At 38.6% G+C, this 26,028-nt stretch overlaps 1 protein-coding gene across 1 annotated transcript in view; it reads right to left on the minus strand.

Annotated features, from left to right (window-relative positions):
- Window positions 1-394: 394 nt before the first annotated feature.
- ppp2r5a (protein phosphatase 2, regulatory subunit B', alpha isoform) overlaps window positions 395-26,028 on the minus strand; it is a 109,500-nt gene continuing 83,866 nt past the window's right edge. Inside the window, exons 5-13 of the mRNA XM_006625914.3 lie at window positions 25,184-25,314; window positions 17,206-17,265; window positions 12,466-12,574; window positions 10,040-10,093; window positions 9,699-9,749; window positions 8,139-8,258; window positions 7,899-8,026; window positions 3,490-3,591; window positions 395-1,529 (exon numbers count right to left, since the gene is read on the minus strand). Of these exons, the coding sequence (XP_006625977.1) occupies window positions 1,385-1,529; window positions 3,490-3,591; window positions 7,899-8,026; window positions 8,139-8,258; window positions 9,699-9,749; window positions 10,040-10,093; window positions 12,466-12,574; window positions 17,206-17,265; window positions 25,184-25,314 (900 nt within the window). The 3' untranslated portion in view covers window positions 395-1,384. The remainder of the gene's footprint in view (window positions 1,530-3,489; window positions 3,592-7,898; window positions 8,027-8,138; window positions 8,259-9,698; window positions 9,750-10,039; window positions 10,094-12,465; window positions 12,575-17,205; window positions 17,266-25,183; window positions 25,315-26,028) is intronic.

Here is a 26,028-nt window from a genome sequence, read left to right on the forward strand (position 1 = left end):
AGCACTTTATTTTCAAATTGCTAAAGCTAATTAAGCAACACAGGTGCTCCATTCACATTTATATGGACGAGTTTCTCATTAGATTAAAAGAAGGCCGATATCTGTTCTTGGACCCAAAGACATTTGCTGGTTGAGCTGTAGAATTCCCAATAACCAAACTCCTGTTGGTCTCTTCTGAATTCTTGTAAAATTCAGTACACGTGTAAATGGATAATTATTTTTATATGTATATAGTGTTTTTTAAATTAGGGTTAAGGATGTGTTACACAGAAAGTTGTAATTTAAATTGATTATAAGCGTAAAATTTAACAATAGCCGAAGCATGGTGTTTTTTATTTCCTTAAATATACAGTATAATACCGAACTGAACACAGAGTAAAGGCAATTTCCTCAGTTCCAAGTAGAAACTCAAAGTAGACTTTATTTGATGGTGTTCAAAACCCCCAAGAAGGTCTTTCATTACAAAACAGATTTCCACACAACAGTATGTTAACAGAGATTGGAATGGTACTCTGACAGAAGGCATCAGAAAGACTGGACAGACATACAGCGTCACTACAGCTTTGTTTTCCCCTGCCTGCCTAAATCCCCTATAAAAATCACACCCAGGTGCTTATGAGTTTAATGGAAAAAATATATTTATTTATATGGCTCATTTCTTGTTTACAACAGCTCACTTACTGATTTTATTTCTTGAAAAATACTTTTAAAAGAACTTATACTCTGTGTCCGCATTTAGTCTCAGTAATTTGTAATACTTAAATAGGTATTTTATGGCTGCAATTAATTCTGTCTTTAATATATTACAGTAGCAAGCAAACTTTGTCATCAGAAAGAGGAAAGAACCAATATACAAGAACACACAGTGACGTTTGCTCTTCTGGATCACATCAGAAGCACAGCAGATTCCCCACCATTCCTCTCTCCCCCAGTGTCAATGAAGTGTGGAGAGTACATATAAAACAGTAAAATCTTAAAATAGCGGTCTAATTTATCTATGTGCAGCACAATCAAAACATTTTCAAGTCATACCTCTCACCAAACCCTTTTTTTTCCCTCACTCGTATCACAAGATAAAGTTTATTTAATCCTCAGTGAACTACCTAAAAGTGACAAAAATAAATTCATGATTAGACAAAAGTTACAAATATACTGTGGCCACGCTGTAACATCCAAAAAATATTCTTAAAAGTCCACAGATTTTTATCTTCCGTGCCAAAAATAACTGGCTTCTTATATATATATATTTCTATATAGATTTCTTTTACATACTGATGAGGTGGTTTTTAATCCCCCTTCCCCTGACAGTTCTCAGACAATTCCGATACAGAACAGGAAATCCGCTGCCGATACAGCAGACACTATGGCAAGGCTGAGACCTGTGTCATTTGGCATACGTGCTGTTGTTGTTATTGTTGTTCTGGGCATTCTGCAGGCTGTGGCTGTTTTGCAGTTCTGAAGTCCCTTTTATTTTCAGCTCGTCCAGCTTCTTCCAGAGCTCCTCTCTCTCCTGCTCCTTCTTCTTCTCCCTAAAACCCATACCAGACCAAACCTGTCACTACCAGCATGCTTTGGGGCTCAAGGAAAACTACAGGATGTTAGCCAGCAGGAAACTCTTTCACTTCCATATGCAGTGTTACTGTGGGACAGTTCAGTCTCAGGTTCGGTCAAGAAAAATACCCTTTATCTCAGTTTTGCAGTTCCAATTAAATCTATGATGACATACTGTAAATGAGGGAGCTATCATAATTTACATAAAGTTTATCTGGTAATTGTAAATAAACCATGTTGAAAGTTCACAGATGAAATTAAGTCTTGGGATTCACACCACATGCTTTTACATTCCAAAAGAGGAAAAACCTTGAACCATACTAATATAATTTTAAGCAAACACAAAATCTTTTTTTTCAATTTTTCCTTAGTCTGATCTATGTAACTAAATAACTGCGGGGAGCCAGAAGGTTTAAGAATACTGCTTTAACAATGCACACACTGAAGCAGAAATATCACTTGCCATGAATGAAAAGGTTTAATACTGTATGTGCAGCACTAATATCAAGTCACAGCTAGAAGGTGATGCCCTCTAAATGTGGCATTGTACTCTGAAAGATGACTGAATAAGAGCCAGGCAGAAAGCAGCTTGCATGGGAAGGTGAAATGACAATTTCCACCTCATTTTGGCTTTCTTGTGTATAGACACTGCCAGTGGGCTTGCTGGGTTTCTTGCTGTGGAAACACTGGTGGAATTCTTCCTTTTCTCTTCCTTCACAAATGCAGGAAAAAATAGCATTCTGTTTTAATTTTTTTTGTTTTAAATTCAGTCTATATATCATACAAGCTAAACCCAGAAACAGGTTTCTCACATTAATCAAGAACACCATTAATAAGAGCCAGCAGCCATATCACCCTGCAGCTCTCAATTGGCTACCCACTGAAGCTCAGCAGGTTTGAGCCTGGTCAGTACTTGGATGAGAGACCTCCTGGGAAGCCATGGTTGCTGCTGGAAGTGGTGTAAGTGGGACCAGCGGGGGGCGCCCACCCTGCGGACTGTGTGGGTCCTAGTGCCCTGGTGTAGTGGCATTGCACTGTACTGTACACAGTACTGTAGTGGGCGCCGTCTTTCGGATGAGACGTTAAACTGAGGTCCTGACTCTCAGTGGCCATTAAAGATCCCCGGGCATTTCTCGATAGAGTAGGGTTGTATGATTGGCTTGCACTTGCCCTGTTATAGACTGGCGCCTGGTCCAGGGTGTACTCGTGTACCTTGTGCTCGTTGCTTGCCAGGTAGGCTCTGGCTTCCCGTGACACCATATGGTATAAGCGGTTTGGCAAATGACATGACATGCCCATCAATAAGAAAATACTTTATAATGCAGCATTTAAAAAGAATCACAACTTGGAGAAAGACATGAGCACCATGAGCTATAATCTTAAAAACTATGGTTAATCACAGATGTTAAAGGGGGTAGAATAAGTCCTGAATGGATAGGATTGAATGTCCAACACTGATAGGTTAAAAGGCTTCTACTCTTCAAAAAGGCCAAATCCGCAGTGAAATATATACCAGAGCTCACAAGTGGAAACTACAGGGAACTGCATTTAAATTGCCAAATTGGAGGCAATTGTTAGAAAAAAATCCTGGGTGACTAGAACAAGCTACAGAATCATTTCATCCAGTCTAATACCCTGGCTTTTTAAAGAACTGGATGAAATTCTTGGATCAGTTATTTAAACACTAACCAAACTAGATGAGCCCAGTGCCTTCCTCTTGTTTAAACCTTTCTTATGACTCAATATTTAGGTTTTCACTAAGGAGAACATTGCTTGTCTCAGGCTAAGGAAGAATGCATCCTCATTTTTCAGTGACATTTAACCAGAGATGCTGAGTAGGCCAACGCTGACAGAACTTGCTAACAGCAAAAAGCAATGCTGTACAAAGTGACTACAAGTCAAGAGGGTCTCTTGCAGGAAATGTCAGTCTTTTCTTACCGTTGTCTTTCTGCTTTGTATGAAGCTGTCAGCTCATCAAACAGGGTGTTGTTCATCTCCATTAATGTCTTCAGCACATTGTAAACAAGTGCTACTATTGTTCTGAAAAACACAAGTAGAAATCTATTCTTAGCATCAAAAGAAATATATTTTTCTTTTGGTTTTAGTAAAAGTATACAGATGGCATCTTTTAATTCCATGTTCTTGACATAATTTTGATTAATTGGTCACTGATGACTGTACTTGGTACACTCAAGAAAATCGTCTCATTAGGGAGAGAGTTGATTGGGCACAGGTGATGAGTGATCAATCTGCTCAATGTCAAGTCCAGCGGAACAAAAAACACAGAAAGGAACTAACTTGCTCTGCTTGTCAAGGTAATTCCTTCATGTTATCGGTGTGCAGACAGCTGAACTACATCAGCATACTATATGAGGTATTGACTGATTTGGTGATTCTTAACCCAGCAACTAAAGAGACTTGGCCAATGACAGGCTACGATCTGGACCAACACTGCTAGGCCACTGGGGAAATCCAAGTGTAAGCACCTAGCCTCTTCAGAATCCCACTTGTATGGACAAATGGCAACTAGAATGCATGACACTGCAGGAGAGCTAAGTAATTTAATACAAAACATTTGTTCCCTTAATTGAATCGATTCAATGAACAAATCACTGAAAAAAGTATGATTTACTTGATGTCATTTCACTGCACAGTACCTACCACTAACAAGATGGCCTAGAGGAGAGCATAAATTTAATGGCCCACATCATCTTCCTTCGTGGTAAAGCAGATACTGTGAGCTCTGTACTGCACCTTTTATGCATCATAATAAAATAGAGCATATATTTTATAAAGAAAACCAGTATTGGGGTCAGGGTAATCATCTGTAGAAGCTAACATGCCTTGCTGAAATCAAGGAACAATTTGTATGGTCTGTTAAGCAATTTGGAATGGTTTGTTATTACATTATAACCTCCTCTTGTTGGTGTCAGGTTTTAACGCATGCTGAAAGTCAGAAAATGCAGCATAGCACTCCTGGGCATAAATGAAATAGCATTCCGATCATCTTATTGCCAAAACAATCTTATAACAAAATCAAAATTCTTAAATGTGCAGAGTCTATGTAAACATTTTACTATGCCCAGCTTTTATACTATTTTGAACTTTGAGAAACAACCTAAGTGAACCTTTTAACAAAAGTATTTAAAACATACCTAATATGCTCTTAAAAACGAATCTATTTTATCTATTTTATTGTGCTGTGTGCTACTCAATACCCTCAAAAAGAGATAGAAACGTGGATTTAAACTGATGCTTTTTGTAGTCATGCTTGGCAGTATACGATATATATATAGCATTATTTGAACGATGCCCTCTGGTGACCAAACGTAGCATTAAAAGCAACAATAGAAGGCGTACTGTATATGGTCCGCAGAGTGCAAAATGGAAGTGTTTAATCAATTCTATGATCTCAGTGAAATAAATGGTTCAAACCCTTAGGCTATATCACTCCAACAACTGAATGCTGATCATAAAGTACTATAGGTAAGAAGTATTGTAGACTGTACTTCTAAATTATAAAGCACAGTAAAAAGCAGTATAAAGCACATAAAGAACAAATTGGATAAATAATACAAGAACTTAAAAAACCTAATTATTTTTTTCTGCTGTGTATCATTAGTTAATCGTGGTGTATGTGTCTGTATATTATGTAACCAATGTCTGTATATCGTTTGTTTTTGCTGGTAATATTTCTCTTGCGTGACTGTGAGCGACATATGACAAAATAAGATTTGATAAATTACCGTATAACCTGGAGCTGCCTGGGGGAGAAACTAACCTTTAGGTTTAGGGAGAATGGAATTAAGTTTTGCTCTGTAGCAGGCTGTAATTTGGACCCAAAAAAGGTTGGAGAAACCCCTTCCATTTTATTCATTCTCCTGGTTTTAAACAACTGCTTTAGATTTCTAAGCAAAGAGTTGCATTTACAAATGAATTTGCAAATAGAGCAGAACTACATGAGAAGAGTAATGACCAACAGCTTTGCCTTCCCTGCAGAACATGTCTGTTCTGTGCAAAAATTATATTACTTAAGAGTTGTTATAATAAGGAAGGCGAGGTGATAAGTGCTTGTGGGCACTTTGAATTAGTTTTATTCAATTACACTTACACTGTATAAGTGGTTTAATTACAGAAATGGAAGACAGCATTTCTTGCTTCTTTAACTGGAATAATAGCAAAACTCCAGTCTTGCTCTTTCCCACGCCTCCCATCGGACACAATACTGATAGGATGCACAGAGAGCTCCACCAGGTAGTGTCTGTCACTAGAGCAACCTGAGGGCTGGTGGCAGCTGAGCTGTCAGGCTGCCTTAAGTCAGCGTCCAGGCTGCCTGTTTTCTTCAGCCTACATGTCAAGTAGATGACAACGATACCTTAGACAGGAGAAGAATCCAAAACGAGACACCAGCAAGCCCAAAAGCACATAACTGTTCCCAAACTAATGCTAGTTCAGGAAACAAGATAGGCGGCCAAGTTGTTAACATTGACAGCCTGGCTTCTTTCAAGAAATGACCGGATGAAGTCCTTGCATTAATTAGCGACTATCAAACTGGCTAGATGGGTTGAGTGGCCTCCTCTCGTTTTGTAACCTTTCTTAAGTTAATCAAATAAGCCAGCTGGACTACTGGACCAAGGTGAGGCACTCCTTACTGCACCTTCGAAGTCTCATAAAATATGCAGGCTTAAATCAGTGTAGGCGAGGATCCCCCTGTAGGCTTCAATTACAATGGAACAGTATGCTGTGCGAACAGTGAAATCCCCAGCCTTCTGTTCCAGACTATGTCAGGTGACTATAGAAGTGTCTGAAAGAATCTAGAAACAACCTGTAATGCATAGCTAGTGTCAACATTTCCAGCTTCAAAGCAAAGGGGATGTTTACTGACATGTAGGGAGTACAGATTTGGCGATCAACACAATCATAAAAGTTTACCTTGGTTTACCTTAATTAAGTTCTGGGTAACGGTTAAGTGTCAATCAATAGTCCAGAAAGGCAACATATTAGATCAGATCAGAACAGGATAAGAGGACAGATCACAAGGAAGGAGGATGCAGAACATAAAACGTGTGCCAGGTGAGAGGTCCTTGCTCAAGATCAACTGGGAAGACCAGATTGAAGACATGCATTTGAACCTTGCTAAGAGAGCTTACTAGTCTGTGCTTTTAGGGAACTCAGATTTCCCTCAGTTACAAATGACCTCTGCGGGTTTGTGGGTGCATTTTAAAACTGGGAGATAGATTCCCATTTATTTTGTAGCATCCAGCTTTGCATAGAGAGATTTAACTGCAGATTTAGAAGGCAGCTTGTTTCTTCTTTTGCCCTCTGTAGGCATTATTTAAGAGAAGAATACTTGGTAGCAGCCTGGGGTTTTCTGGGTGGTCTAGACATACAGTAGGTCTCTGAAAGACCTTGTCTATGAACTTTTCTGCTGTATGTTTATCTTGTCTGTAGTATAGTGTGTGTCACTGTCATTATTAATAAATATTTGTATAACCAGGTTTGCCTGAATTAATACTCTTTTTACCAAGCTGTGCCAGAGAACAAAGAATTCATGTGCCTCTAACTATACCAACTGTTCAGGTATATTCATGGAAAAATCCTTTAGAGGTTGATGGTCATGGTTATGAATTTTACTCATTATATACTATGTATAAACTATATATTAAATAAAATCATGCACATTCCTGCTACAGCTCGGTACAATAAGGATGAATTAACAAAGTACTGTATTTGTGAAAACAAGGCTGGATCAGCAATAAGCCTTCAGAGTTTACAGATGAGACACATACTGTATTGTGGGGAAGAAAAGCCCACACACCCATTGTACATAATGGGGTCTATATATCTTCACAGTCACAGACAAAAACAATAATGTATATAAAACACCGAAGGAGGCTTTTTATACAGACATTCAATATGTGAATGCTGAATTTATATATTTTTTTAAAATCTTCATATTCCAGATTAAGAATTTGCTTTGTGAAAACTTTGTACAGTACATTTGCTCAATGTATTAGCATACCTAACAGAAGACTCTAAAGCTGGTTTAGATCTGGCATCTCCAGCCCTGTTCCTGCAGATTTTACAGATAACCATTTTGGAAGGGCCTGGAAATATTTAGAGGTGATTTGGGAATTGGAGTAATTTCACCCTAATAGGACAAGAGTTCCCATCATTCAATAAATTTCTTTGCATAATTGATCAGAAACACAATCAAAAAGCTGGAATCAACTGATCAAAAGATTAACTGATCGAATCAAAACCTAGGGACTCTGTAAGAAGCTGGCAAACAGACAGCAGGAAGTGTGATCATCCTAAATCCCTGACGGAAAAACAGAAATACCTACGGGTTCCAGTGCTCCTTGGAGATTCTGTACAAGTTCCCAAACATGATTGGTAGGATTTTGCTTATATTTTCTTCAATGAGACTCAAAATGTATTCATTATTCCAGAAATACAAAGCTCTTTCTGCCACCTGCGGAAACAGAGACACAGGCACAGTACAATTGTAATTTGACAGAAACTGGCTTGACAGCCCGAAAAGAAGTATAAGAACAGTTACCTATGAAGGGAAAGGAATGGTTTACCTGGAAATGAGGATTGGAGACACATTTTGCTATCTGCTTGAACAGGGGTTCCTGAATCTTTTTAAACTGTGTTGGCTCGATGACATCAAGAACTTCCTCAATTTCTCCCAAAAACATGACCTGCATGGCAAAATGTGACAGGCTTAAGAGCTCAGTGCATGGATAAGGCAGTTACTGTATTATTAAAGTGGTTATTACTATTTGATTTCTCATGTGATCGTGACAGGTCAAACAACAGAAACATTACTTCAGGGAAAATCACACATTCAAAAAAACACATTATGATGTGGCATCCAAGAAATTTATGTAGAAAGTTCTGACTGAATGGTAAAACCTTCAACTTAAAAAAAATAATGCATTTCACTTGAGAAGGCTGTGGATGTTATTAATAATGATACAAAACACAGCCATGGAAATATTTGTGGACAGGGTAAAATTGATGCCATATGTACAGGAACTGTAGTGAAATTCTTATTTGGAGTGTATAGAGTCCTTCACAAAGTTGCAAAATGAATATCACAGGTTTTGTGGGGTTGTGAATGATGTGGAGGTTTCGTGGATAATGAAAGAAAATTAAATGGCAATCAATCGACTTGGATGAATTGTGAAATGTGTTAGAAGATGTCTGAGACAATTCACTGTGCTTCCTTAGCAAACTGTACAGGAACAGGAAAACAACATTTAATTAAAAAAAGTGTTCACATACCAAACATTGATGTTCTCAAATATGTGTTCACACAGTGCATTTATGCATGCATTCTGTATTAAAGAACTATTTCTGTGTTTAATAATATTTGTTCACTATAATTTGCAGTAGGATGACAGTGACAAGGAAGTTGCCTCATAGCTACTGGATTCTGGAGCTGATTCCAGTCTGGGGATCCTTCTGTGTGGAGTTTACATATTCTCCCTGAGGTCATGTGGGTTTTCACTAGGTGCTATAAGTGCTAGGTGTCTATATATACTGTCCCCTGTACACATGTGCGTGTCCTGTCTGTACGGTAGGGTGTGCCATCAAGCTCCCATTGATTTTAGTGTTAGGCTCCAACTCACCGCATCTCTGTACTGAAGTAAGCAGTTATTGGCAATGATGAATGGATCATTTGCAGTACTGTATATACTTCGTGTTCTGTTTTCATAATGGTAATATTGTACATTTTACATTTTTTGCTTTATGACCAACATGCAGCTTATGGTGCCAAGTTATTTCATTCAAAACAAAATACTAGCCTAGGTTTCGTTTACAATTAAAAAAATGTTCTACAAGTGTTTAACAATATTTGAGATGTGTTTGAGAATCATTTCTAAGAACAGAAAAAACTGACACAAGTAGAAGTGTGGAGTGGGTGTAATTAAAATACCATATCAGATGCATACCGCACGCTGAGAAAAGAAAAGCCAGGTTACCTTAGTCATTTAGACTAAATCCTGTTTTCGGAACACACAGCATTTCTTCAAAGGGTTACTCTTGACGTTTTGGCAAGATGACATGGAACTGAGAGTTATAATGCTGCAGCTGAACGTTTTGATTTCAAGCACCAGTGAAGAAAGCAGACTTACCTCTTTCTGACTGCACGTTTTAGGCCAGAACTTCAGCAGCCCTCTAATGACCTGTGCAGAAAACACACCAACACGCTGTACACAGCCATTCAAAACACCCTGCGCATCTACTTTCATAGCTACAATTATAATTTAAAAATTACCGGTACATTATATACAGCATTACACAGAAAGTTCAAAAGAAACAGATAGAGGAAACATTATTTAAGAAAGAAATGTTTCATCTGTGCTTTCCATCTGGACTGTGGTTTTCATCCAGGGTTTACAATGGGGCATTTTTTCTACTCTTCCGAATTACTGTATAGCACAGGGGGGAAGCTACATCAAAATTACATACTTACTGGTTCAGTGAGAGTGGGGTCTTTTTCTAAGAACTGCACAACACAGTAAGCCAGCTGTAATACAAAAGACAATATTAAACATCAACACTTGGTCTTTCTTTGTAGACATATATTGGACAATAAATCCATATTTAATCATGTTTATGACACCCGAAGAAGGCTCCACAGCTGAAATGTTGTGTTTCCTTTCTTCTCTTTCAGCATGGAATAAACCTTTGCTTGTCCCTTTGCAGCCTACGCATGCTGACGCAGCTCCCTACTTTACCTATATTTATGGAATCATTAAACCATCGCATTTTAACTTCAATTTTCTTTAAAAAATCACATTATTTTAAGGTTAGAATTTCTTAACTTTTTAAATTTTTAGTACTTTGAGTGGCACAGTGGTAAGGATTGCTGCCTCACAGCACTGGCGCCCCGAGTTCAGTTCTGGACTTGAGGTGCTATCTGTGTGGAGTTTGTATGTTCTCCCTGTTTCCATGTGGGCTACCTCTGGTTACCACAGTTTCCTCTCTCACGGTTCAACGAAACAGTGGTAGAAAAAGGATGGATAGATTTCATATAAATTAGTAGAGCATAAAGTAGCCTCTGGACTCTGGGTTGGGGAGTTCAAACCCCTGCAGCTGTTTGACCCTTGGGAGAAGTACTTCAGCATCCAGTCCACCCAGCTATATAACTAGGGATCAGCATTGCTGTGAGGTAATTCCTGTGATGGATCAGCATCCCAGCCCGGGATGTACTATCTAGTCCTCTTAACACTACGGAAACCAAGATGAGCTGTGATCCGATGAGCCACTGCAGCTGTGGTATGGACTATACCCTTTTGGTTTATAACACATTGGAAAAGAACTAAAAAAAAAAACAGGCACAAATATCCGGATGTCTCATTTCTCTCCTGGTCTAATAAAAATGAGAAACAGATCTCTCTAAGAGGAGAAGTGACACTTCATTGAAAAGTCCACAAATTGATTTATTTGAAAAGGCAATCTCACAGCCATAGTGTCATCTATCTCCATTTTCCACGCCAAGCAAGAGACTGAGAAGGTGCACACAACTGTGAACACCACTAGAGCCTTAATTAGCTACTATGACTCAGTGATTTATTTTTTTTGCAGTATGGTTTCTGAAATATTATCAGGGGCACAGAACAATCACACTTCACGGAAAATAATTTTTTAAGAATTGGGGAGCACGCCATCCATGTCTTTCTGAAATGGCACAAGATTGGTTTATTTCTGGGACAGTATGGCAATTCACTGCACAACGAGAAAATACTTCAAAGCCTAGCAGAGTGTCCATCTAATTTCATTACAGCTCTTAAAATTGGTGTGGAGCCAGAACCACAAGAGGGCAGTATTGTCTAAGGATAAAAACTTTTAAAGAAAGTAAAAATGCTTCAAAATGGTTCAAAGAGGATTAGACTGTAATGAAAAATCTTCATTCTGCCCCAGTGATACTGAACTACTGGATTCTGTAAGGAAAGAGCAGGCTTCTTTGACCATCGTGCTGCCCTTAGAATACATGATTTGTTAAATTAGAAGCACCAATTATCTTTATTTTTTTTGTTATACCCATCTGATTTGGAAAAGCCAATCATAGGCCACTACAAACCCCATCACCGGTGTGACTCCCAGGCAGACTCCTGCAATCCACGTGTGAGCCACGTGTTTTCTAATATGTGACAGGCAACACATCCCCAGACAGGGGGTTCAGCACTGACGGGAGAGAGGCGCATCCCTTACCAATGGCACTACATAGCTGTAAGCGCCCAGAAGACCTTGGGAATGGCTGTGTCATTTTGTCAGGTTTGGGGTAAGGAGGTGTTCAGAATTAGACCCAATATTAGACCCAAGCTGGATATCCCATACTTTGACACATATGTTTGACTTAATGAGGTAGTAAGAGACTTTTTAAGATCTGGTCCTATTGGGAACACTACTCTCCAAGATATCGGTATCCATAAACTGGAAAATATTGACATGCCTCATAATGATAGGTTGCCCCTTGCGGGCATTTTAACAGAAGCCCAAACAAGAAAGGGGTGGAAACACACATCCTCTGGGGTTTTCTCTAATATTCACAAAGACATCAAGTTCGCGTTTACCCAGTACAAATCTTTAAGTACTGTCAAGCCTTGCTCCTAGACCTTAGTGTGCTAGCTCAGGCTGCTGAATTTCAAGATTCATTACAAGCCTTTATGTCCAGCTTTTCCTTGATCTCAGGTTTCATTGTATATGGTGTCTCTTGTGTCAAACTTCCCTCTTGCTGGAAATGTTGCATTTAGAGCTATATCTAACATTGTAGAGTTTAGTGTTTGGTTCCGCAATTCTTTGTGACAAGAAAATAAAGTCCTTAAAAATGAAATGTTATGGAAGTGAGCTTATGAAGGAAAGCAATGTATTCACACCAATAAAAAAGTACAATACCTGTGCGTGAAAGAGAGCCAGTCCTTTTGCCGTGTGCATAGGAATCAAAACTTTCATCAGAAACTGTTTATGTTCTGCTTTTAATGGCAGGGCAAAGCCATTTATGATGCTGGGAAAAAAAATCAACAAGGTCAAAATACAAATCTGAGAAAGCATTAATACATTTTCTTACATGATGTGTAGATTACACTGTCCTTTATGGCATTAATATTTTACTTCAACAGCCAAGGAGAGCTGCTTTTCAGCACTCGCTTCACAACTGTCCAAAAACACACACAAAAAAGTGTCCACCCAACTGAAAGCAAACGCTTCCTCAAAATATTTTTCTGAGCAGCTTTCAAAATGGTTCAGACCTTGAATTAAAAAAAAGTAGTTTCCAAAAAGGAGCATAAAACACATTAACATCCTAGGTTTCCTTCAAGACAAAACAAATAAACACATTTCTCATTCAAAGAATAGAAACAAACAGTGAGCCTGTCTCACAATAACATTTCATTTGATACATGTAACTGTCCAATTACAAGTTTGTACTGTAAATGTCTGTAAATGTTGTGTTGATTATATCTCTGGCAACACTGTAATTCAATGGTAAGGACAAAAAAGCTTCAGGCCTCTCTCAGTGTGAGTTCAAGCTATGCTGTAACTGCAGTGTGGTCGGGATTCCCCTTGCAGCAGTGTGGACAATCTTACAGGCTCAAGTCCACCATACAGCATAGTGACCACTGTGGCACCTGGAAGCTTGCAGTTTGACCTTTAACAGCTGCACTTCTCCTCCATTTGAAGTTAACACTGCTGTAGACACTGAGGAGCTCTCAAAGTGGGGAAAAGGGAACCATATAACTTGACAGTGCACACTTCATCAATCTCAAGGCAGTCTATGGGTCGTAGAAGTACAGAAAGTGGCACTGGCAACTACTAGTTCTTCAATATTGCAGATGCATAAAAAACATAACTGACAATTTAATGAACATCAGGATGTTTCTCTGTGCTAAGTAGAGAGAAACAAGTTATGAAACAAGTTATGAGAGTTATAAATGTCTTGGGGATTTAATTCCAAACACAACATCCACTGAAAGGTACTGATCCTTCAGTTTTAACTGAGAGATGCGTCATGATGCTTTTCTATGAATCAAAATGTATTTCTTCAGAATTCATTTTCTTTTTTAAAATTTGTACCCCAAAGCCAGTGTCAATCCCTTTACTAATAAACATTCTGCCCTGGAGGAAAAACATTGTTAAGACACCAGTTTAGAAGTTTGTTTTAAAGGCAGCTTAGTTTTGCCATCCTTGAAATGCTCCAAATGCTCCAAGAGCCTCTTTTGATTAAAGTAAACAGACACTGTGATTCAGTCCTGTGACTGAGCATATTCATGTTCTAGAGAGCGGCCTTTAAGAATTGCTACTCCACAATCATGTGGCCTCCTTCAAGATTAAAACTAACGTTACAGATAATTATGGTGTTTTTTAAAGCTGTATCTCAGCACTCAAGTACAGTATTTCATTTCTCCACCTTTAAGGTGGGGGTGTTGCTTATCAAGATTGCAAAACATTAAAAATGTTATTAGAAAACACGAAACTGATAGAATAGAATAAGGATAGAATTTAAATTATTCCCTGACAAACTAGCTTGTTGTGAGAACAATCCAGTTTAGACATGGAGCAAAAAGCCAGTTAAGTAGCATGCAAAACCTTTAGACACTTCACACTTATATTCTTTAGAAGAATCATTTACCATTTGAGGTTGGCAGGCACAAGTGTAACTGTAGTCCAATAACATACAAAGATGGTACACATTATGAGTTAACATGCTTGTGGCTACTTCTACAAAATTAAGATTCATAATCGGATTCTGAATACCATTTTGAATATACTTGTCTGTGCTTTTACCCTGGGCTTCATAAAAGAAAAGGCCTACCAGACAGAAAAAAACAAGACTTATTAAATAAGACCCATTCCCTCATTCTACAGCCTTGGGATCAAATACAGAAAATAAAGGAATAGCCTTGGTTAAGTGGCACTTGATTGCAGTGCATGCTGGGAATAAACATCTTATTAAAGGATACTGGGCACTAAGTAGAACAAATGCTGACATACAATTGCTTACATCTCTTAAACAATGACATAGATCTAGTTTTAATTCCTTTTCATTCATGGTATGAAATTAGTATTAGTAATGACAGGAGAAAGACAATGACACTGACTCACAGCAGTCAGGATCTTGTGCATGACACAGAGATAGCAGCAACATTTTTTAGTTATCCAATGTGGGGAGTAGCAACATCAAAATGCTGCTGTGTAATGCCATAGAAAGACCTTGCAAATTTAGTCCTTAAAAGTTGGGGGACATTGATGTTTGCCTCTTACAGATGACTCAAGAAGGGGCTTTGAGAACTTGGCACCCTTTCTTTGTGTAAAACCTTGACCTTTGACAATGACGAATCAAGGAACATTTTGCTATCATGAAAAGGCTTGAATGTCCTGAAGTGCTTGCTACTTTTCTCCAGACAGCCTAGGCTCAGATTAAGAGGGCAAACTCAAATAGTTACGTTAAGTTTCTCCATTTATACACATACTCAACACTTAGTGGAAACGAGGCATGTTTAAAAAAGAAAGCTGAGGATGACAGCTTTGAGAGGAAAGCAAGGCTGAGACAAGCGGAAGGGTCATACCACTCCCCTCAACCAGAAACATGTCTGATGTTCTGCCAGAGCTGGTATTTTCATTCTTTGTTTAACTATCTGCAAACACTCGCCACAGAACATGAAAAAGAAAAATAATGGGATTAACATGAAAAACTGGTACAATTAATCAAAGCCTTCCTAGAGGAGGAGGAGATAGCAGTGACACATCTACAAAACACATGGAGCTCCCTAAATGTAGGTCTGCACATCTCTCAGAGGAGAACGTTAAAGGCAATTTCCACCTCCTGAGTTTGCACACTTTGCCAAGCCTCCTGTGACAAGCTGCTCTCTTTGATTTAATAACAGTATGACGAATCTTGCAGTGGAACACTTCAAAGCACTGTGCCAGGGTAATCGCATTTCACTTTCCTCACAAATACTACATCAGGATTGTGAAGGCTTTAGCCTTATAATTTGAACCTAACAATATTCTGGCCAGCTCCATTTGGGAACAGGATCCCTGCCTGCCAATGAGGAATCTTTCAATTAGTATTTATGCTGCCTTTTAACTCTAATCTGTGAGGTGCAAGTCATCAAATAAATTCCATTAAAAGACAGTTAATTCCCTGGATTCATCTGCCCAGCATCCTTGGGTAATGCAGCAGAGATCAAAATATACAGAACTGGAAAGACACACAACTCTCAGCTTGAATGGATTTATTTAATATTTTGAACAATCACATAAAACGCAAATGTCTAATGTAAGTACTATCAGAAAGAAAACATTATGAAAAGTTAGTATTGAACATGACCTCCATGAGCACTAAAACAACTCACAAAGACACGTACAGGCTCTGGAGAGAATGCCATGGCATCCAGTTTCAGCTTAGGAGTAAAGTTAACCATGACAAGACCTTAGTTTTGATTTGTTGAGTTTCTCCTGCTGCAAAACTCAACACTTCTTTGATTGGCTTGCAGGAACAAAGGAATTACTGGCTCAAGGACTTTCTCAATCTATATCTGAGCAGTAAGGCTGACTTCAATGTGCACCAAGTGTCTATGCGTGTTAAAAAAAGTTAGTCTTTGATTTGCCTTTATCTCAGTGTTTTTTGCGTACTATACCTTGTCTGTGTGACTTACACAGCATAGTGTTACTAATTCAGATGGAACTGCCAGTAGGAATTTATCTTGAAAGACTGCAGTTTATTCCTTTCTTTAATATTCTGCTACATCTCTTTCCCAGTAAATACTATAGTTATTATGCACAGAGCACTTTAAGTAATGAAATACCTTTTTTGCACAATCTCTCGTAGGTATTTTTATGATTTTTCGTTACCACCCTTGGTTACTTACAGGTTGTTTTGTCACTCTCCTCAAACCATTACATTTGTACAACTCCACCTACTGGTCTGAAAAATGCTCACAGTGCCAGCTCTGTAAAATGGCATTCATCACTTAAAAAAAAAACTCCACTGCATTCTCTGTCTCCCTTCAGGTGTTCTCTGACATAAAGAGGCTGACAGCAAGCAGGTGACCTTCCTAATCGGATCACTGCTCATTATTTAAAATGTAAATAAAATGGTTTACTGTATGTACACCATTAATAAGCTTGTGATTTAAAAGTTAAAAGATTTACATTTTTATTGTTTATTATTATACAGTTGAGAAATGCTTAAAAAATTAAAACTAACCATATAATTAATTTTTATAAGTGAATCGATAAAGTACATTTAAAACTTTTGACTTTTTTTTATGTAGTTTCCCAAATGTAACTATTTAATGTCCCTTTCACACACCATTTTTATGCCATTTTTATATTTATACCATTTATATAACATTAATAATAGCAGTGGACTTTCTAATTTTAGAAATAATAAAATAATCTTTTTTGGTATCTTTCATCTCTTAAAACAATCTACTAATAAACGGAATTGCACTAGGGGGGAAAACAAATATTCCAAATTCTGTATTTGAGAGTGAAACCCCAATAATCACCTGGAGAAGGGTCCACAGTATTTGGAATGGCACTTCCGTACCAATGAGATCTAGCTACTGTATATCCAACACAAACAGTTTATCATGGAAAATACACTGTGTCTCCAGTGAGATTTAAACTTACCTCCCCAAAATTTCCAGAAGCTCAGCCACGCCATTAAAGTGCTCCGTCTCATAGATGAACCTATTAAAGTGAGAGACTGTAATTTAAAACCACAGAAATAGTGTATTGCTGCATCACAAGACTGAATCATTACAAAATTAAATCCTGCAGGCATGTTAACTTTAGAATATGCAACCGCTATCAAATGTAGCCACAAAATAATAAATATGTAATTGGTTTTCAATTAAATACATGAAATAATAAATATATCTTCACAACCAACTTGGCATTTCAAGGCAGACATTTACTTGGCATTGTTTACAATGACCACCTACAATATCATTTTATTTGCTTAATTAATGTTAGATCCATATTTAGTACATTTTCCCCCACTTGTCATGTTATTATACAACGCAGACTATAAATATGCTAAACAACACTAGCTCAGTTTTAGATGACCTATTTTCAGTGAGCCGAATTCAGACTCCATAAGGATATTAACTGACACAATTCACGCTTATAATTCCAAAGAAGTCATGAAATGCACAGCACTATTTTTATTTCCTAATAGCAGATGGTCAACAAGTATGGCGTAGGCAACAGCCCAGCTTCTTTCTTGCATATGGCCCTTAAGCACTTGTAAAGATTAATGTCTTAATAGCAGAGTGATACAGCCAAAGTGTACATACTGTACAGTATACAGTGCAAAAAATATTGTTACTGTATTGTAAGGCACAGCAGACAGGCCAAACACACAGAGACACAGGTCATTAATGCTGTGTCCAGTGCATGGCGAAGGATTGTATCGATCCTACAAATCCATTCATTCTTGCTGTGGCATAAAAACTGACAAAAAGGGCTGAGCAGTTGCTGTGGTGAGGAAAGGGCCACACAGGAACACAGCAAGGCCTTAAATAGTACTGGTGTACTCTGGGAAACATCTTGGAACCCCAGGAAACATATCAATCATCTAAGGTACGATGCAGTGCCAGAATGTATACAGCATACCACAAAAAACAGTCATGCTTGAAAGATTGTGCATAATTTGAGATTTCTTTGTTTTTTTAACCACAAAATGGTAATTTAATCAATTATTTCACTTCCTAATTGAAATAAAGTACAATTATTGACCAATTTGAGTGTTTTGAAAGAAAATGTCCGTGCAGCAAAGTAATACACACGGTATACAGAAATTGTGCAGGTGCAAAAACAAGTCAACCCTTAGTTCTATGACTTCAATCAAAGTAAAGAAGGATCAGGTGGGTCAATAACAGAGTGTTAACCAATTAACCGAGTTAACCAATGAAATTGAAGATCTGAAATTATATGTTAGGGAGGAGCAAATATAAATAATTGAAGAAAGCATCATGCCTTGAACTACAGAAACATCAGTAGAACTGAGGAAAAAAGTAGTGGATGCTCATCAATCTGGACAAGGTTATAAAGCCATTTCAAAAAGATTTGCACTCCATACGTCCACTGTTAGGCAAATAGTATACAAGTGGAGGGCATTTTAAAAAATGGTAACCCTGCCAAGAAGTGGACATCCTCCTAAAATGTCACCCAGGTCCACAACGAGAATAATAAAAGAGGTAAAAGGTAATCCAAAAATAACATCCAGAGATCTACAAGCCTCCTTAGCAGCCTCTGGAGTAGTGGTGCATAGATCAACAATAAGAAGAGTCCTGAACATAAATGACATCTATGGAAGGGTCTCCAGGAAGAAGCCTTTTCTGTAAAAAAACAACAACAAAGCTAACCATCTGAAGTTTGCCAGAGATCACCTGGACAAGCCTGAAGAGTTCTGAAAGTCTGTTCTCTGGACAGGTGAGCCCAAAACTAAACTATTTGGGCACGAGAGGTTGGGTGAAAAGCTAGCACTGCCTACCACCAACAAACTCTTATCCCTACTGTCAAGCATGGTAGTGGGAGTGTCCTTGTATGGGGCTGTTTTTCTTACTCTGGCCCTGGGCAACTTTAAATCACTGAGGGAATCATGAATTCTGAGAAATGTCAAGGAATTCTTGAGAAGAATGTCAGGCCATCAGTTCAAATACTCAAGCTGGGCACAAAGTGGATGTTTCAACAAGACAATGATCCTAAACTTTCAAGTAAGTCCACTAAGGAATGGATTAGGAAGAAGAGGTTCTGTTTTCCTGGAATGGCCAAGCCAAAGCCCTGACCTGAATCCTATAGAAATGCTGTGGCAGGACCTGAAGAGGGATGTTCATGCAAGACATCTTTCAAACCTCACAGAGCTGGTGGAGTATTATTAAGAAGAATGGGAAAAAGGAACGGATGTCAGACACTGATACTGTAATTGGTTATAGGGGACGGCTGTGTGAAGTTATTGCTGCTTAAGGAGGTGTCACAAGTCATTTACTTTTGCACACAAGAATAGCTGGTGATTGGTTCAATATTACAGTCTAATAATCAATTAGCTCAATTCCTTTTTTATGTGTGGGAAGTCTTTATATAGGATATTCATTCTATATATTCATTAACAGCTCAGGTTAATATAATATCTCTATAATGCCTACAATAATGACCGCCTTTTGTCATTTCTCGTTAGACATTTTTATCTGTTCACGAGTTCTTAAACAGCTGGACGTTTCAAAGTAACTTAAACCAAAATCAATTTTAAGCAGATGTGTCAGCACATCTGAAACAAAACCTGTGATACAGCGTTACTCCAAGACCATGTCTGTAAACACCTGAAATACCAAAGTGGATTGTCTTTTATTGTTTAAGGCAATACTCACCACCACTGTTTGTGATAATTGCAGAGGTTACCAAAATCAATTTAGAAATTTTCTTAAGCTGATGATCAAGTACCCATTATGGTTGCAAAATTACCAGAGTTAGGATGGTAAATCTGGAAATGTGTATTTTTACTTTCTACATTTTTGAAGTCAGCAGGAGAATTTCAGCCATAGTCCAATTATTGTCCAAAATGCTGCCTGTCATCTTTGTAGACTGGACTAATAATGATACCTCAGAAACAACAACAGTCTCCTTGGGGTCCATCTTGCTCCAACACATCAATAATGGGTCAAGGGGCCTGTTTTCATTAGTAATGTGAAAAGTCTTCATCTTTTCCTGGAGTCTGAGAAATGTAACCTGTCTGTGAAACTAACCAGAGTTGTATTTTATAAGGCAGTGTTTTAAAAATGTATGAAACTCTGAATCTGTAATTCAAAGTACCAATGTGACCTAAAAAAGCCCTGAAATGGACACTGACTACATTTCAATAATATCACAGTCTTCTCTGTAAAGTCTGGGGATCCCAGTTCTGAAGTACATGGGGCCTGCCCATCCATAATTACTGTTAAAGTTCCCTTGTAACGTAAAATAAACTATAGACAGCTCAGACTGTCTATTCTCACTTCTGGTTATATCGCAATATAGTAATATTACTGTTGAGTAATATATATATATACAGTGCCTTCTGAAAGTATCGGCCCCCTTGAACTTTTCAACCTTTTGCCACATTTCAGGCTTCAAACATAAAGATATAAATTTTTTATTTTATGTGAAGAATCACCAACAAGTGGGACACAATTGTGAAGTGGAACGAATCTATTGGATTTTTGAAACTTTTTTAATAGAAAAATGAAAAGTGGGGCGTGCAAAATTATTCGGCCCCTTTACTTTCAGTGCAGCAAACTCACTCCAGAAGTTCAGCGAGGATCTCTGAATGATCCAATGTTGTCCTAAATGACTGATGGTGATAAATAGAATCCACCTGTGTGTAATCAAGTCTCTGTATAAATGCACCTGCTCTGTGATAGTCTCAAGGTTCTGTTGAAAGCGCAGAGAGCATCATGAAGACCAAGGAACACACCAGGCAGGTCCGTAATACTGTTGTGGAGAAGTTTAAAGCCGGATTTGGATACAAAAAGATTTCCCAAGCTTCAAACATCCCAAGGAGCACTGTGCAAGCGATCATCTTGAAATGGAAGGAGTATCAGACCACTGCAAATCTACCAAGACCTGGCCGTCCCTCTAAACTTTCAGCTCAGACAAGGAGAAGACTGATCAGAGATGCAGCCAAGAGGCCCATGATCACTCTGGATGAACTGCAGAGAACTACAGCTGAGGTGGGAGAGTCTGTCCATAGGACAACAATCAGTCTTACACTGCACAAATCTGGCCTTTATGGAAGAGTGGCAAGAAGAAAGCCATTTCTCAAAGATATCCATAAAAAGTCTCGTCTAAAGTTTGCCACAAGCCACCTGGGAGACACCCCAAACATGTGGAAGAAGGTGCTCTGGTCAGATGAGACCAAAATTGAACTTTTTGGCCACAATGCAAAACGATATGTTTGGCGTAAAAGCAACACAGCTCATCACCCTCAACACACCATCCCCACTGTCAAACATGGTGGTGGCAGCATCATGGTTTGGGCCTGCTTTTCTTCAGCAGGGACAGGGAAGATGGTTAAAATTGAGGGGAAGATGGATGCAGCCAAATACAGGACCATTCTGGATGAAAACCTGTTGGAGTCTGCAAAAGACCTGAAACTGGGACGGAGATTTATCTTCCAACAAGACAATGATCCCAAACATACAGCAAAATCTACAAAGGAATGGTTCACAAATAAACGTATCCAGGTGTTTGAATGGCCAAGTCAAAGTCCAGACCTGAATCCAATCGAGAATCTGTGGAAAGAGCTGAAAACTGCTGTTCACAAACGCTCTCCATCCAACCTCACTGAGCTTGAGCTGTTTTGCAAGGAAGAATGGGCAAGAATTTCAGTCTCTCGATGTGCAAAACTGATAGAGACATACCCCAAGCGACTTGCAGCTGTAATTGCAGCAAAAGGTGGCTCTACAAAGTATTAACGCAAGGGGGCCGAATAATTTTGCACGCCCCACTTTTCATTTTTTTATTAGTTAAAAAAGTTTCAAAAATCCAATAGATTTCGTTCCACTTCACAATTGTGTCCCACTTGTTGGTGATTCTTCACATAAAATAAAAAATTTATATCTTTATGTTTGAAGCCTGAAATGTGGCAAAAGGTTGAAAAGTTCAAGGGGGCCGAATACTTTCGCAAGGCACTGTATAATATATGGTTTATTCCATGCTGAAAAAAAGAAGAAAGAGAACACAACGTTTCGGCCGTGGAGCCTTCTTCAGGTGTGTCGAAACGTTGTGTTCTCTTTCTTCTTTTTTTCAGCTGACGCAGCTCCCCACCTGAACTACTGTATAATATGATTTATATACTGGGTATGGAGTACAAATTATTGGAAAACAGTTAAACAGGTTTTCCTTATGTTTAAGCTTCCAAGTTCCTTAATGAAGTAGTTTAATGCAAGACATGAACTGTCTTTTTGGAACAATCACAGCCAGCTACTGTAGGACTTTAAGTGTGCAAGACAAGATACTTCAAAGAGAATGAACAACATACTTAATCTTTGTTTCTACAACTGTAAACATGCTCTGCCCTAGTGTACCATAACCTTGAAAACTGCTTAGAAAACAATCAGCACTTCACCATGTAACACTATACAGCACACGGAGGAGAAAATGGTGAGATTGTAGTTTCATAAAGGAGACGGTATCTTGTTTAAAACTACATGTCTATAATCTGTCCAAATCTCATCTAAATCCCCGATTAAAGGAATTTCAGATCAGCCTATTCTGTTTAAAAAAAAACAAGGAAAAATGTTTTAAGCTGTTAGCCTGGTACAGAACACAAAGCCTACAATTTAAACTCGTAGAATTAACCAAAGAAGGATAAGAAAAGAGTATGGGACAAAGATATAGATCTGTAAAACTGAAAGCAGACCTTCTGGTACAGAGCACAGCCAGAGCACAGCCAGACATAAGATAAAACTAATTTCACTGTAGCTTTAATTTCCAGTGCAGTGCCTGAATAAATTGCTAGATTGAAATTTTTATTTCTAAAATGTATTGAACCCAAGGTGTGATTATGAAAATGAAGTTGATCAGAAAAGTAGTATCTGTAATATTCAGGTCAAGGAATGGTAGCTCTACTATAAGATGACATTAAGACGCTATACAGTAAGACTCGCTGTTGTATGATCAGGACAAAGTTTTTAGGAAGACAAATCCACGCAAAGCTCCTGGCCCCGACACTATCCCTGGCCATGTTCTAAAGGCCTGTGTAGGCCAGCTGGCAAACATATTCAATTCTTCACGGACATATTCAATCTTTCCCTTACTCAATGCACAGTTCCCTCTTGCTTCAAGAAAACCACCATTGTTCCAGTCTCCAAGAAAACCAGAGTTAGCTGCCTAAATGATTACCGCCCCATTGCACTCATAACAGTCATCATGAGTCATCATTACAGCTCAGCATTCATATCCATTGCACCCTCAAAGCTTATCACCAAGCTCCGGGACCTACGACTGAACTCCCCTCTCTGCAATTGGATCCTGGATTTTCTGACGGATCATCCACAGGTGGTCAGGGTAGGCACAAGTACATCCTCCACCCTGACTCAGAACATTGGCTCTTCCCAAGACTGTGTGCTCAGCCCTATCCTCCACTCCTTATTCACTCACGATTGTGCCACCAAGGACAAAACAAACTCCATCATTAAGTTTGCGGACAATACAATGATCATCGACTTGATCACAAACGGGGATGAGACTGCATACAGGGAGGAGGTTAAAACCCTGGCTGCATGGTCCCATGCCAACAACCTCTCTCTGAACACCAGTAAGACCAAGGAGTTTATCGAGGATGACAGAAAACATCAAAGAGCAGACCACGCACCCATTTACATCAGCGGGTCCGCAGTGGAGAAGGTCAACAGTTTTCAATTCCTAGGTGTTAACATCATAGAAGACCTAACCTGGTCCTACCACACCAGCCACGTGGCCAAGACAGAACGGCAATGCCTATTCTTTCTTCGCTGACTAAAGTAGTTCGGCATGCTGTCCCATATCCTGGCTAATTTCTACAGGTGCACTGTTGAGAGTATCCTGATTGGCTGCATCACTGCCTGGTATAGGAGCTGCTCCGCTCGAGAGCACAAAGCACTGCAGAGGGTGGTGAAATCAGCACAGCACATCACCGGCTGCATGCTACCGAACATCGAGGATATCTAATCTGTTAGATGCCTCAAGAAGACCAGGTCTATTCGGTCCCCAGTCACCCCAACCATAATCTGTTTTCTCTACTACCGTCTGGAAAATGATACCGAAGCATACAAAGACCAACAGATTTCAAAACAGCCTTTTCCCTCAGGCAATAAGACTGCTAAACAGCCAACCACGGCAGCCATTAGCAATTACCCAAACAATCAGTTAGTGCAATTGAAACTGATAAGGTGCACCTGCGTTTTTTTCTCTTTCCCCGACACCTCCTATCCCTACCATATCTCCTTATGTTATTCATGGCGTAAATCTTGTAAATTGTAGAATTTATCGTATTCTACTAGATAACCTTAATTCTATCAACTTCTGCCCTGTCTCTTCTTGCGAGCTTGCAGAACAAGCACTTCATTGCTGACAACTACCGCTCTATGCTGTACTGTTGTGCATTTGATAAATAAACTTTGATTAATTGATTGATTGATTGAACGATTTGACATCACACGGCAATGTAAAAAAGCAGTCAGATAAAGTATGTAGATGTCCGTACATTCACAGGAGGTCTGAAAGATCAAAAAAGTCAACCACATTTACTTTGAGAAAGAGGATTTAAAAGCCTTTAACTCTTAACAAATAAAGAAATACTGAGACCAGATACAGATACATATAGGTAACCCCAGGGTTAAATTGTAATACTCATCATATTTCTGATTTTCCTTGTATTTGTGTTTGTTTAAACTGATAACTTGGCATGCAATATCTAACACCCAGAACCCATATTTGACGGAATTCTATTCTGTACCATATATAAGGACACACAGCTGAAGTAACACCACACTGCATGATATTATTATAAATAAGTACAATAAAATGTCCTACTCCTGAGTACACCTGACGTTTTCATCCTTTATAAAATTTGAAGACCTTTACTTACCGCAAAAATATGTTGTTAATCTGCTTCCTGATGAATGCTCTTAACCCCAAGAACTTCCCATAAATGCGATGCAAGACAGTCTTTAGGAAGTCCCTCTCCCTTGGGTCCTCACTGTCAAACAGCTCCAGTAGCTGCAACAACAAAACACCAATCGAAACGTCACCCTCACTTTTCACTAAAACGTGGTTGACTGTTTTATCATCTCATATCAATGCTTTCCATTATCATACAAATATCACCTCATTCTGAACATTTCCCCCTTAACCTCTCTCAATACGTACATTAACTTGAATGCTTAAACAGCCTGCAATCGAAGAATTCATCTTTTATGAATAATACTACCAAAAGCTTTCTGAAAATCTAACTATATCAGTATATTACTATTGGTGTTTCTTCAAAGAACACAGGTTAAATAGCAAGCCCTGCTTTTTATAAATCCACACTGATTATCTACTAGAATCTGATGTCCATGTATCTGACCCTCTAGCTCAATTTAATGCTCTTAAATTAATGTAAATTATAATTTCCAAACCCTTACATGAAATTAAGGATTTATTGGTCTATACTTGGTTTGTAATTGAGTCAATATAAGCAATTTTGGCAGTTAATGGGTATTTTTAAAACTGACTTCCAGTCATCATCAAGATTAGATAGAGAACTTGTGAAACCAGCATAAAATTCTCTCTCATTTATTGACATGATAGGCTAGGATAGGCTCCGGCATCCCCAGCAACCCTGCACTGGTCGTTAGAAAATGGATGGATTTAACTGGAAACACAAGCACAAGTGAGACCTGTTGCCTTTCATTTTTGTGCCATTAAAGGATAAAGCATGTTATGACATTC

Source organism: Lepisosteus oculatus, chromosome 2 (genome assembly GCF_040954835.1).
Source record: "Lepisosteus oculatus isolate fLepOcu1 chromosome 2, fLepOcu1.hap2, whole genome shotgun sequence".
Taxonomy (NCBI): Eukaryota; Metazoa; Chordata; class Actinopteri; order Semionotiformes; family Lepisosteidae; genus Lepisosteus; species Lepisosteus oculatus.